General features: G+C 39.7%; 2 protein-coding genes across 2 annotated transcripts in view; one reads left to right on the top strand and one right to left on the bottom strand.

Annotated features, from left to right (window-relative positions):
* The window catches only part of stk33 (serine/threonine kinase 33), a 37,353-nt gene extending 35,949 nt beyond the window's left edge, over positions 1 to 1,404 (bottom strand). Inside the window, exons 1-2 of the mRNA XM_088992416.1 lie at positions 1,329 to 1,404; positions 1,140 to 1,251 (exon numbers count right to left, since the gene is read on the bottom strand). The gene's annotated coding sequence lies outside the window, so the exon portion shown is untranslated. The remainder of the gene's footprint in view (positions 1 to 1,139; positions 1,252 to 1,328) is intronic.
* Positions 1,405 to 9,106: 7,702 nt separating this feature from the next.
* Positions 9,107 to 10,061, top strand: LOC148900587 (uncharacterized). Its single transcript, XM_088991354.1, has 2 exons — positions 9,107 to 9,146; positions 9,319 to 10,061. Exons 1-2 carry the CDS (start codon positions 9,107 to 9,109, stop codon positions 10,059 to 10,061), a joined length of 783 nt encoding a protein of 260 aa, XP_088847480.1.
* The last annotated feature ends 2,759 nt before the right edge of the window (positions 10,062 to 12,820 follow it).

Below are 12,820 nucleotides of genomic sequence, written 5' to 3' on the forward strand. Positions count from 1 at the left end.
CTGCAGATTAATGATGAAAACAGCATATGATTTACAAATGTTTGTTTGTTTTTTGAAACATACTTAAACTGGAGTGTGTTCACTTTCAGGCGGGCCGGTAAATGAATGGTTAGCATGTCGCCTTCCTGTGTGGAGTTTGCATGTTCCCCCCTGCTTGCATGGCTTTTCACCGGTCCTCCGGTTTCCTCTCACATAAAAAACATGTGTTGCAGGATGACTGAATATTCCATAGTGTCCTTAGGTATGAGTGTGAGCGCCAAATGGTTGTTCGTTTCTGTGTAACTTGCGATTGGCTAGCAACTGGTTCAGGGTGCCCTCCACCTACTTCACAAAGACAGCTGGGATAGGCTATAGTGCCCAATGCCAATCTAGTGAGGATACAGAGGTTTGGAAAAGGAATGAACTTTCTGTCAAGTTATGCCTCATGTTTCTGATGTTCAGTCAACTTGGTAAATAAGGAACATTTCATTTAGTTGTTGACTATTAATGTGGGAATGTGAAGAATAATTACCTTTTTGATTTTTTAACGGCTCGTACGTAATTTCATAATGTTGTCTTCCCCTGAGTAATGTTTTGACTTGACTTTTAGCACCACATGACCACAGTGCTATGTAAATGAATGTCGTCTCTGAATACAACTCATTTACACCCCAATCTCCTCAAGAATTCCGTTTCTCGTAGCAATGTTTGCGAAGTGTCATCTGGCATGAAAACACGTCTTGCCAAAAGGGAAGCAAAAGATCAACTTGTGCCATTTGCTCAGAGCCCTCCACATGTTGCTGGGAGATAAGGGCCGACAAATTCAAATTTTTTTCCACTCATTGGTTTAATCCCGGTTAAAGCCAATCTGTGCCCTCAGCCTTTGGGACACGACGAGGGCAGACGTCTGGAGAAATGTGGGCAGTGGCAGAAACAAGTCTCAATTCCGTTGCAATGACAAGCCAGGGAAGTCAGCACATTTCGATCAAGTCACAGCAGAAGCAACCTGGAGCTTCTGTTATTAAAAATCTGAAACAACTCAGCCTCTATCGTACCTCGGCAAAACACATACACACCGTATAGTTACGTTAATCGCCCAGATCATACATGTTCTTTCACTCTTTTACTGCAGTCACTCGAGAATACGCAATATATCTTACTTTTGAGCTAATTTCCTAACGGGTGGCCAAACCGGTATACGTCGTCATGGCAACCAACGTGAAGCATAATAAAGTGTGCTGTGGGCGCTCACGGGTCTCCGAAAACACAGACCTAGACACACATATCGCTTTTAAAGGAGACAAGATTGACAATGGGTAGTTATCAACGAGTCGATAAACGCGCCTTACCTTGTGGTAATTTTCATTTTTGAAAGATTTAAAATGAGCCGGCGATTGACGGCAGCAAAGGGACAAACTGCTCTCGATTCCTGCAGGCATCAAGAGACATGTGTGTAGCGCCCTCACGAGGCGTTGCATGATACAACAACATCCAAAGGACAGCCCTCTCTCCAATTTTGTCGTGGTCATGAGTCGCCCCCGCGCGGACATAATTCGGCCAACATGTCTTCTTTTCCTTTCGGCTTTTCCCTTTAAGGGATCGCCACAGCGAATCAGTGTACTCCGTCTTCAGAGGTTTGATCCGCATGTTTGTTTTGGCCCAGCTTTTACGTCGGATGCCCTTCCTGACACAACCCTCTGTATTTATCCGGGCTTGGGACCGGCACAAGAAGACTTATGTCCCATTCGGCCAACACTCAGTTGAATGTATTTTTCTGTTCATTTAAATTGGTCACATTGCACCAAGACTTGAAATCTTGTTTTTTTTTATTTCCATCAAAATTATCATATTTCTTTTTATTTTCATTAAAAAACTCGTACTAGTGATGGACTGCATCTGTGCCTATCATCTTCGCAGTTCGCACTCGTCTTTTTTTCTTTGGTGCAGCGCACTAAAAGGTCCGATTTACAATGTTAACTCAAGAGCTGTGGTTTCATCATTGGCGCGACTGTACTGTATCATCTACATTCAGGGAGGTTAAGGGGGGTAAGAATCAGTGCTGGAAGAGCACCGGTTCATGTTGGCCCCTACCCTGAAAGGCCACTGCACACGCTGCACTCAAGGCTGTGAAAAGAACATTTGGCATCTATGTCTTTCAATCAAATTGTAATTAGAATTGACTATTTCGGATAATTTTAAAACGTTACAGTTGTGATGAATACAATTATATTTAGTGCCGGTCCCATCTTTAAAGATGTGATGATCACAATTAACATCACACACTCCAGGAAAAAATATTATGGAGTTGTTTACTTAAAACACACTTAGAATTTATGAATAGTTTAACTGTTTTGCCCAAGCAAATTGTGCAGACCTGCGAATGTTCACAAATCTCCATAGATCTGAAATTGTAAAGCAGCGGTGTCAACCGCATTTTCATTTGGCACATGAACTTTGGGTTTTAAAGACATTTGCTTGGAAGTAAAGTTCAACGCATTGAAACTTTGTGTCAGGAAGGGCATCCGACATAAAAGCTTGGCCAAAACAAACATGCGAATCAAACCTCTGAAGATGGAGGACATTGCTTCGCTGTGGCGGCCCCTTGAAGAGAAAAGGCGAAAGGAAAAGAAGAAGAAGGTGTACTGTATACTTAGTGTACGTTTGTTGAGTCCAAAATATCCACCCACCCATCCATTATCCGAACCGCTTATCCTCATGGCATATGAGCAAGTTCATCCAATGTTTTAACCAGCTTCTTCATTTCAAATACACGAACATGAAGTTCACCGAAGTCAAGGGTGGGCAAAATTTGGTCTGCGGGCCACTTGTTTCCATTCTTTAATCTGTTCAGAGCCATCTTACACAAAATTTAATAATTTTTTTTGCTTTTGGAAAAAACACCTTATCAGCTTTGACATTGAACAGCCATACTATTAAATGGGTATGAAGGTCTTGAAGTACTGTTGTTTTTAGGCTGCACTGGGGCCCTGGAAAACTCAAGGCACTGCAGCGTTTTAATACTGTGGTTGCATTTCTCAAATACAGTTTAAAAGAAAGAAATCCAAACCACATTTAAACAATAATAATAATAATAATAATAATAATAATAATAATAATAATAATAATAATAATAATAATAATAATAATACATTCACCAGAACTATATACCAGAGCAAGAGGCTCCATTTTGTTTATTTTCTATTTTTTTTCATATGACATTTGCAGTCGTTTTTGTGGTCAAATAACATACTGGTACATTTTTGTGAATATTACTGTAAGCTGTTGTTATTGAATTCATATACTGATTAATCTTGAGCATAAGAGCACGGTTCCATATGGGTGGTGTGCAAATTCATATGCCACTCCAAAAAAAAAAAAAAAAACACTTTTTTTTAGAAATGTTTCTTTTCCAATATTTGCATTTATGTAGGCATACGTGGTCATTTTTAATCATGTAAAGTCCATCCATACATCCATTTTCCATACCGCTTATTCCTTCATGTACAGTAATATAAAGTAATGTATAGAATTAAATAATTTGACCCTTTTTTGCTTCAATTCACTGGACCATTCTGCTGCTCCCTCTGGTGATCTGCAGATTAATGATGAAAACAGCATATGATTTACAAATGTTTGTTTGTTTTTTGAAACATACTTAAACTGGAGTGTGTTCACTTTCAGGCGGGCCGGTAAATGAATGGTTAGCATGTCGCCTTCCTGTGTGGAGTTTGCATGTTCCCCCCTGCTTGCATGGCTTTTCACCTGTCCTCCGGTTTCCTCTCACATAAAAAACATGTGTTGCAGGATGACTGAATATTCCATAGTGTCCTTAGGTATGAGTGTGAGCGCCAAATGGTTGTTCGTTTCTGTGTAACTTGCGATTGGCTAGCAACTGGTTCAGGGTGCCCTCCACCTACTTCACAAAGACAGCTGGGATAGGCTATAGTGCCCAATGCCAATCTAGTGAGGATACAGAGGTTTGGAAAAGGAATGAACTTTCTGTCAAGTTATGCCTCATGTTTCTGATGTTCAGTCAACTTGGTAAATAAGGAACATTTCATTTAGTTGTTGACTATTAATGTGGGAATGTGAAGAATAATTACCTTTTTGATTTTTTAACGGCTCGTACGTAATTTCATAATGTTGTCTTCCCCTGAGTAATGTTTTGACTTGACTTTTAGCACCACATGACCACACTGCTATGTAAATGAATGTCGTCTCTGAATACAACTCATTTACACCCCAATCTCCTCAAGAATTCCGTTTCTCGTAGCAATGTTTGCGAAGTGTCATCTGGCATGAAAACATGTCTTGCCAAAAGGGAAGCAAAAGATCAACTTGTGCCATTTGCTCAGAGCCCTCCACATGTTGCTGGGAGATAAGGGCCGACAAATTCAAAATTTTTTCCACTCATTGGTTTAATCCCGGTTAAAGCCAATCTGTGCCCTCAGCCTTTGGGACACGACGAGGGCAGACGTCTGGAGAAATGTGGGCAGTGGCAGAAACAAGTCTCAATTCCGTTGCAATGACAAGCCAGGGAAGTCAGCACATTTCGATCAAGTCACAGCAGAAGCAACCTGGAGCTTCTGTTATTAAAAATCTGAAACAGCTCAGCCTCTATCGTACCTCGGCAAAACACATACACACCGTATAGTTACGTTAATCGCCCAGATCATACATGTTCTTTCACTCTTTTACTGCAGTCACTCGAGAATACGCAATATATCTTACTTTTGAGCTAATTTCCTAACGGGTGGCCAAACCGGTATACGTCGTCATGGCAACCAACGTGAAGCATAATAAAGTGTGCTGTGGGCGCTCACGGGTCTCCGAAAACACAGACCTAGACACACATATCGCTTTTAAAGGAGACAAGATTGACAATGGGTAGTTATCAACGAGTCGATAAACGCGCCTTACCTTGTGGTAATTTTCATTTTTGAAAGATTTAAAATGAGCCGGCGATTGACGGCAGCAAAGGGACAAACTGCTCTCGATTCCTGCAGGCATCAAGAGACATGTGTGTAGCGCCCTCACGAGGCGTTGCATGATACAACAACATCCAAAGGACAGCCCTCTCTCCAATTTTGTCGTGGTCATGAGTCGCCCCCGCGCGGACATAATTCGGCCAACATGTCTTCTTTTCCTTTCGGCTTTTCCCTTTAAGGGATCGCCACAGCGAATCAGTGTACTCCGTCTTCAGAGGTTTGATCCGCATGTTTGTTTTGGCCCAGCTTTTACGTCGGATGCCCTTCCTGACACAACCCTCTGTATTTATCCGGGCTTGGGACCGGCACAAGAAGACTTATGTCCCATTCGGCCAACACTCAGTTGAATGTATTTTTCTGTTCATTTAAATTGGTCACATTGCACCAAGACTTGAAATCTTGTTTTTTTTTATTTCCATCAAAATTATCATATTTCTTTTTATTTTCATTAAAAAACTCGTAGTAGTGATGGACTGCATCTGTGCCTATCATCTTCGCAGTTCGCACTCGTCTTTTTTTCTTTGGTGCAGCGCACTAAAAGGTCCGATTTACAATGTTAACTCAAGAGCTGTGGTTTCATCATTGGCGCGACTGTACTGTATCATCTACATTCAGGGAGGTTAAGGGGGGTAAGAATCAGTGCTAGAAGAGCACCGGTTCATGTTGGCCCCTACCCTGAAAGGCCACTGCACACGCTGCACTCAAGGCTGTGAAAAGAACATTTGGCATCTATGTCTTTCAATCAAATTGTAATTAGAATTGACTATTTCGGATAATTTTAAAACGTTACAGTTGTGATGAATACAATTATATTTAGTGCCGGTCCCATCTTTAAAGATGTGATGATCACAATTAACATCACACACTCCAGGAAAAAATATTATGGAGTTGTTTACTTAAAGCACACTTAGAATTTATGAATAGTTTAACTGTTTTGCCCAAGCAAATTGTGCAGACCTGCGAATGTTCACAAATCTCCATAGATCTGAAATTGTAAAGCAGCGGTGTCAACCGCATTTTCATTTGGCACATGAACTTTGGGTTTTAAATACATTTGCTTGGAAGTAAAGTTCAACGCATTGAAACTTTGTGTCAGGAAGGGCATCCGACATAAAAGCTTGGCCAAAACAAACATGCGAATCAAACCTCTGAAGATGGAGGACATTGCTTCGCTGTGGCGGCCCCTTGAAGAGAAAAGGCGAAAGGAAAAGAAGAAGAAGGTGTACTGTATACTTAGTGTACGTTTGTTGAGTCCAAAATATCCACCCACCCATCCATTATCCGAACCGCTTATCCTCATGGCATATGAGCAAGTTCGTCCAATGTTTTAACCAGCTTCTTCATTTCAAATACACGAACATGAAGTTCACCGAAGTCAAGGGTGGGCAAAATTTGGTCTGCGGGCCACTTGTTTCCATTCTTTAATCTGTTCAGAGCCATCTTACACAAAATTTAATATTTTTTTTTGCTTTTGGAAAAAACACCTTATCAGCTTTGACATTGAACAGCCATACTATTAAATGGGTATGAAGGTCTTGAAGTACTGTTGTTTTTAGGCTGCACTGGGGCCCTGGAAAACTCAAGGCACTGCAGCGTTTTAATACCGTGGTTGCATTTCTCAAATACAGTTTAAAAGAAAGAAATCCAAACCACATTTAAACAATAATAATAATAATAATAATAATAATAATAATAATAATAATAATAATAATAATAATAATAATAATACATTCACCAGAACTATATACCAGAGCAAGAGGCTCCATTTTGTTTATTTTCTATTTTTTTTCATATGACATTTGCAGTCGTTTTGTGGTCAAATAACATACTGGTACATTTTTGTGAATATTACTGTAAGCTGTTGTTATTGAATTCATATACTGATTAATCTTGAGCATAAGAGCACGGTTCCATATGGGTGGTGTGCAAATTCATATGCCACTCCAAAAAAAAAAAAAAAACACTTTTTTTTTCCGCTAGACATAGACTGTATCATCATCATGATGACATTGTGTGTGCTGGCTTAAAATGTTTTAATCAAAGCATTTCGAACCAGTGCTTACAAAGATTGTGTGATGTCACTGAGCATTTATGTCTCCACTGTATTAGTATGCGTTATACTGAACCGTCTTATGGTTCAGTATTTGCTTGAGAATTAGAAAGTGCATGTTTTTAAAATGACAGAATTTGGAGAGCCACACCAAATTACCTCTGACTGCCAAGTCTGAAGTCATCCGGGAGAACTGCGTTGCTGAGCTGAAGGTACACAAATGGGACTGTCCATCATGAGTGGGATTTTTTTGTGTGTATTGCGGGTTTGACTTTGAACATGTTTTCATATGGGAATCGTAACTGTACCCATATCCCCCAAAACATATTTCTTTGATTAGTTAAAGACTGAGTTCTCTGTTGTAAGGACATACTTCTACAGATCCTGTGTAAAATAACACATTTCTCAGCAACAAAGTTGAGAAATTGTGTTGATGCTTGATGATGATCAGTAATCACAACACTGACGATCACTAAATGACCGAGTTATGCCTATAACATTCCATCAGTCCATCCCTTTTTCATAGAGTTTGTTCTCAGAAATTGGTGTGACCTGAAGTCTATCCTCGCCTAGGAAATTACCTCAGATAATTTTGTTTGACAGTCACAGTACATCATGGACTGGCCACCAGGCCTTCAAGGAGCTCATATTGAGAAAACACAATTTACACTCACATTCATGCCTCTGGATCAGATGCATGTGAGGAAGCCGCAGATCCTGCTGAAATCCCACTAAAATCATAGGAAGAACATGAACACACAAAACCAAGAATGCCACAGCCCAGATTCAAACTCAGAAATATGTCCAATTGTGTATCACTTATTCAAAATATCACAAATGCTTCTGTACTGACCTAACAATGGCAGCAAAGCTCTTTGGAAACAACCCTTCACAAACAACAAAGATCTGGAAGTAGTTGCGACTCATCATTCAAAAATTGTAATAATAATTTTAGTTGCCACAAAAGGGTGGAAAAGTCCCAACTTGTTGCCGAATGAAGCTCCACCTTTCACAGCAACATAGTTACTGAAGTTGCAAGATGATAGGCAAAGCAATTCATGACGCAGAGGCTTAGAATGCAATCCAGAGATTATCAACATAAGACCTGAATGCCTCTCAATTTTTAATAAAAATAACTGAGCACTAATTTTGTTCCCGGGAGAGCGCACAAGCATCTACTCACGAGCCAAGTGCAAATGAGCTGTTCATTATTTGATCTTGTCTGATCTTTAGTCTGATCTTGATTTTTTTCGTGAAGGAGGTCCGTATTTTAGGAGCAGAGTCAGCCTAAAATACTGTATGACTTTTGCGCTGCAAAATATACAGTTCTGTGAAACGGAATACGCCTCTAGAATTATTATAGCGAGATAATAAATAGAGTGGCTGCCTTTCCAGCAGATCCTATAGTTTGCCTTTCTACTTTCATTTCTTTCATAATTTTGCTGCTGTGAAATATACATTTCCCCACTGCGAGACTAATAAAGGCAAATCCAATTCAATTTAAATATCTTCAGTTTAAAAGAGGTTGATTAGGTGGAACCCTTTTGATGGTTATGCACTGCCACACTTGTATGGGCTTACAAGTACACTTACAAGGTCGCGGGACAACACAGCATCTTTTTAAAAAGGCCCCGCTTGAGTTTGTGAGATCAGTCAGTTGAGGTTGCCATTATTTTCAGACGGAAATGTATGCGTCCCCATTGTGGGACGAATAAAGGTTTTATGATTCTGATTTATAATAGTTTTTAAATCATAGGTTGTTTTTTTAAATACGGTTTATCGATGCACTCTGATGTGCAAGTTGCACATGTGTGAATGAAAACAGTGATTTGTAATATTGTAAAAGATTGTACTGTATTCCATTTTTAAAGAACTTGTGTTTTTCCAAAATATATTGATTAATGTCTGTATTTTGTCAGTGTGTACTTGGAATTGTTTGCAGCGTAGAAACAGGTATTGCTTGGTAAGCCACTGGAGATCAAGTTTGGGGGAATTCAGACCCTTAGCTAAAATGGGCTTGCTAAGCATGAGTTTTATTTGGTGTTTTTCTTCCACACTGAATAAAGTATTTGATTTCTCCACAGATAAAATGGACGGTCAAGGAGACGGAGACCACAACGGTCCGAATCGTAAGTGAACGAAATGTAATTTATTTTGTATTGTATCTCAGCAAGAGTATTTTGGGTGGATTTGGTTTGGTTTGGTCTGGGCCAGGCCGCTGCTGCGGCCGCATAGCAAGAGACAAAGCTAAGATGGACGCATGCATGTTAGAATCATCTCCAAGTCTTAATTATCTTGCAGGCTACCGTACGTCCATACCAGTAGGAGATCTACCACCCACTGATGATAGTGATGATGATGTTGATGATGATGATGATAATGATGACCATGACGATGTTGGTGATGAGGAAGACGTGGATTCTTTTTTCTTCATGCATTTGTTTGTCAATCATTACATGAAATTTTTTGTGCACCCGCGACCGTCATTGCAACAGGCTGACACCGACAACGAAAACATTGTAAGTGATATCAACATTGAAAAGAGTAACGCTGATGATCTCGTTGACCGTGAAGATGGGTCGGACGTCGAGGTCGGGCCCGAGGCCGAGTTGGGGCTCAACCAGCCAATGGAGGAGGAGGAAGAACCCCAGCCGGGACCGTCCAGGAACAGAAATCGAGATGACGAGGAGGAGGAAGACGAAATGAGGAGCAGCAGCAAATATTTCCGCTGGTGGCACGAGTTTGATAACAGCTCCGATGGCAGCACTGACTTAGATAACGACGAACAAGATCCCGTCCTCGGCGGAACGAGGAAGAGGTCGCGGGATGACTTGGATGGGAATTTAAGACTGCAGGGTGACCTCTCCCTGATGACTCTGAGCGGGCATCACGTTGACAGCTCAAAGAATCCCGCGAGTGAGGAACGAGCTGTTGTCAGGGTGGGCGACTTTCATTTTGCTGCGCAAGAGACTGTGGAAGACATGCAGTCCAGAGAAAACTATGACAAAGAAAATAGGAGTGGCAAGAAACGATTCAAGAGATGAAGGATGAAATGGCCAGAAAAACAGACTAAAATATGACTGCACATGTACAAAGCTCTTTTCTCCTGATTTTAGAGTCACTTTTCTTTGAGGCGGAATTGGGTTTATTTCAAAGTGACTTTTTTACTCTTTTTTTTTTAATCAAGAGAGCTGGGCTCCATGCACACACTGCATTTCAGTAACTTCATTCAGACAAGATTGGTTTGTTCTCTACAGTCTTTCATTGCAAATTCATACATATTATCTTCAAATACAACTCATATGAAAAATATAGCCATCCATTCAAAATTCCAAGAGGATCAATCAAGCAAAAGATATCTCAGATTTGATTATTTTTTTACTTTTGAGAACTCGTAAAGTATTTTTGCCACTATATTTGAACTAAAGTTGAATATAACTGGACATTTTGTGAGCAAAAGTACAGGTCTACGTTTTTGAGCTAACAAATAATAAACCATTACAGGCTTAGGAGCAAAAATAATCATCATTTTCTATCTTTGTTCTGCCTCTCTCAAAATGGATGGCACAATGTATGGTTGGTTAGCATGTCTTTACGCGGTGAAGGGTGTGGTTCCGATCCGCCCCTGGCCTTCCTGTATGGAGTTTGCATCTTGTCCCTGTGCCTGCATGGGGTTTCTCCAACTATGGTTTTCTCACATTCCAACGACATCCACTGTATGTTAAGTGCTTGAAACTATCCTCAAGTGTGAGTGGTTGTTGGTCTTGGTGTGCCCTGCGGTTGACAGGGATAGGCTCTAGCGTTCCAGCCATCATGGAGATAAAACGGTTCAGATGATGGATAGATGGATGGATGGATATACCAGTCTAATAATAAAAACTTGAAAATTGTGGATATTTTGGGGGGAAAAAAAAGTATGTAGCTTAACCAAAGAAGTGATGGGAAAAACATGGCTGTACTGTATCACAATTTGGAAAATAGTGATTTTATGCTACTCTAATATACAAAACGGAACTATGAAACTGAAAACGGGTAGTAGACATTTTGGTACACATCTGTTAGTTCTGTAGATAGCATGCCGAATGCACCTTGAGTCACTCATTAAATGTACTTTCACTTCCATTTTAGAGTCATTTTTGTTGATGTAATTAATATTCTGCCAGGCTTGACCTTTTCTCAAATGCGTCTTTGCTGGAAAAATTTCCCCCTGTCAAATTGAGTACATTCTAATGTGTAGCTGACAATCCAGTTATCAAATGGTATTGTTAACAATTTCTCAATAGGAGGAAGGTGGCGAAAATAAATACAGCAATACATGAAACAAATATGAGTCAAACTGAACATTTGAAATTTACTGATCTGTACAATTAAAAACTGCTGAGCACTCACGTGCAGCTAAGGTAATATTGGCCTGTATTTAGATTTGAAATACGAACTGCCAAAGTGGCTATTGGAGTGATGCTGTCCTCTTCCATGGTAGAAATTACCCTGCATTTGGTGGTTTGATGGGCATTATGGCGATGGATGTTTTTAATGTGATTACAGTCTTAACACAAGCTCTTAAATATAATAATAATAATAATAATAATAATAATAATAATAATAATAATAATAATAATAATAATAATAATAAATACATTTTATTTATAAGTGGCTTTCAAAAATCTCAAGGACACGTAAGTTAAATTAGATGATAAAAATCTTAACCTGCTATTTTGACAGGCTATTCTACAGATACTCCCCACTTTACAAACGAGATACGTTCCTTCGGTCGTTCGCCAGGTGTATTTAAATGCTTCTGTACTGACCTAACAATGGCAGCAAAGCTCTTTGGAAACAACCCTTCACAAACAACAAAGATCTGGAAGTAGTTGCGACTCATCATTCAAAAATTGTAATAATAATTTTAGTTGCCACAAAAGGGTGGAAAAGTCCCAACTTGTTGCCGAATGAAGCTCCACCTTTCACAGCAACATAGTTACTGAAGTTGCAAGATGATAGGCAAAGCAATTCATGACGCAGAGGCTTAGAATGCAATCCAGAGATTATCAACATAAGACCTGAATGCCTCTCAATTTTTAATAAAAATAACTGAGCACTAATTTTGTTCCCGGGAGAGCGCACAAGCATCTACTCACGAGCCAAGTGCAAATGAGCTGTTCATTATTTGATCTTGTCTGATCTTTAGTCTGATCTTGATTTTTTTCGTGAAGGAGGTCCGTATTTTAGGAGCAGAGTCAGCCTAAAATACTGTATGACTTTTGCGCTGCAAAATATACAGTTCTGTGAAACGGAATACGCCTCTAGAATTATTATAGCGAGATAATAAATAGAGTGGCTGCCTTTCCAGCAGATCCTATAGTTTGCCTTTCTACTTTCATTTCTTTCATAATTTTGCTGCTGTGAAATATACATTTCCCCACTGCGAGACTAATAAAGGCAAATCCAATTCAATTTAAATATCTTCAGTTTAAAAGAGGTTGATTAGGTGGAACCCTTTTGATGGTTATGCACTGCCACACTTGTATGGGCTTACAAGTACACTTACAAGGTCGCGGGACAACACAGCATCTTTTTAAAAAGGCCCCGCTTGAGTTTGTGAGATCAGTCAGTTGAGGTTGCCATTATTTTCAGACGGAAATGTATGCGTCCCCATTGTGGGACGAATAAAGGTTTTATGATTCTGATTTATAATAGTTTTTAAATCATAGGTTGTTTTTTTAAATACGGTTTATCGATGCACTCTGATGTGCAAGTTGCACATGTGTGAATGAAAACAGTGATTTGTAATATTGTAAAAGAT

This window comes from Hippocampus bargibanti, linkage group LG03 (assembly GCF_051943395.1).
Source record: "Hippocampus bargibanti isolate YZ-2025 linkage group LG03, ASM5194339v1, whole genome shotgun sequence".
In the NCBI taxonomy this organism is placed as follows: domain Eukaryota; kingdom Metazoa; phylum Chordata; class Actinopteri; order Syngnathiformes; family Syngnathidae; genus Hippocampus; species Hippocampus bargibanti.

Excerpts from the sequence above, each read along its gene's own strand:
- LOC148900587 (XM_088991354.1), top strand. The coding sequence starts at position 9,107 with ATGGACGGTCAAGGAGACGGAGACCACAACGGTCCGAATC. Across the intron at positions 9,147-9,318 it reads AGACCACAACGGTCCGAATC|GCTACCGTACGTCCATACCA; the intron begins GTAAGTGAACGA and ends ATTATCTTGCAG.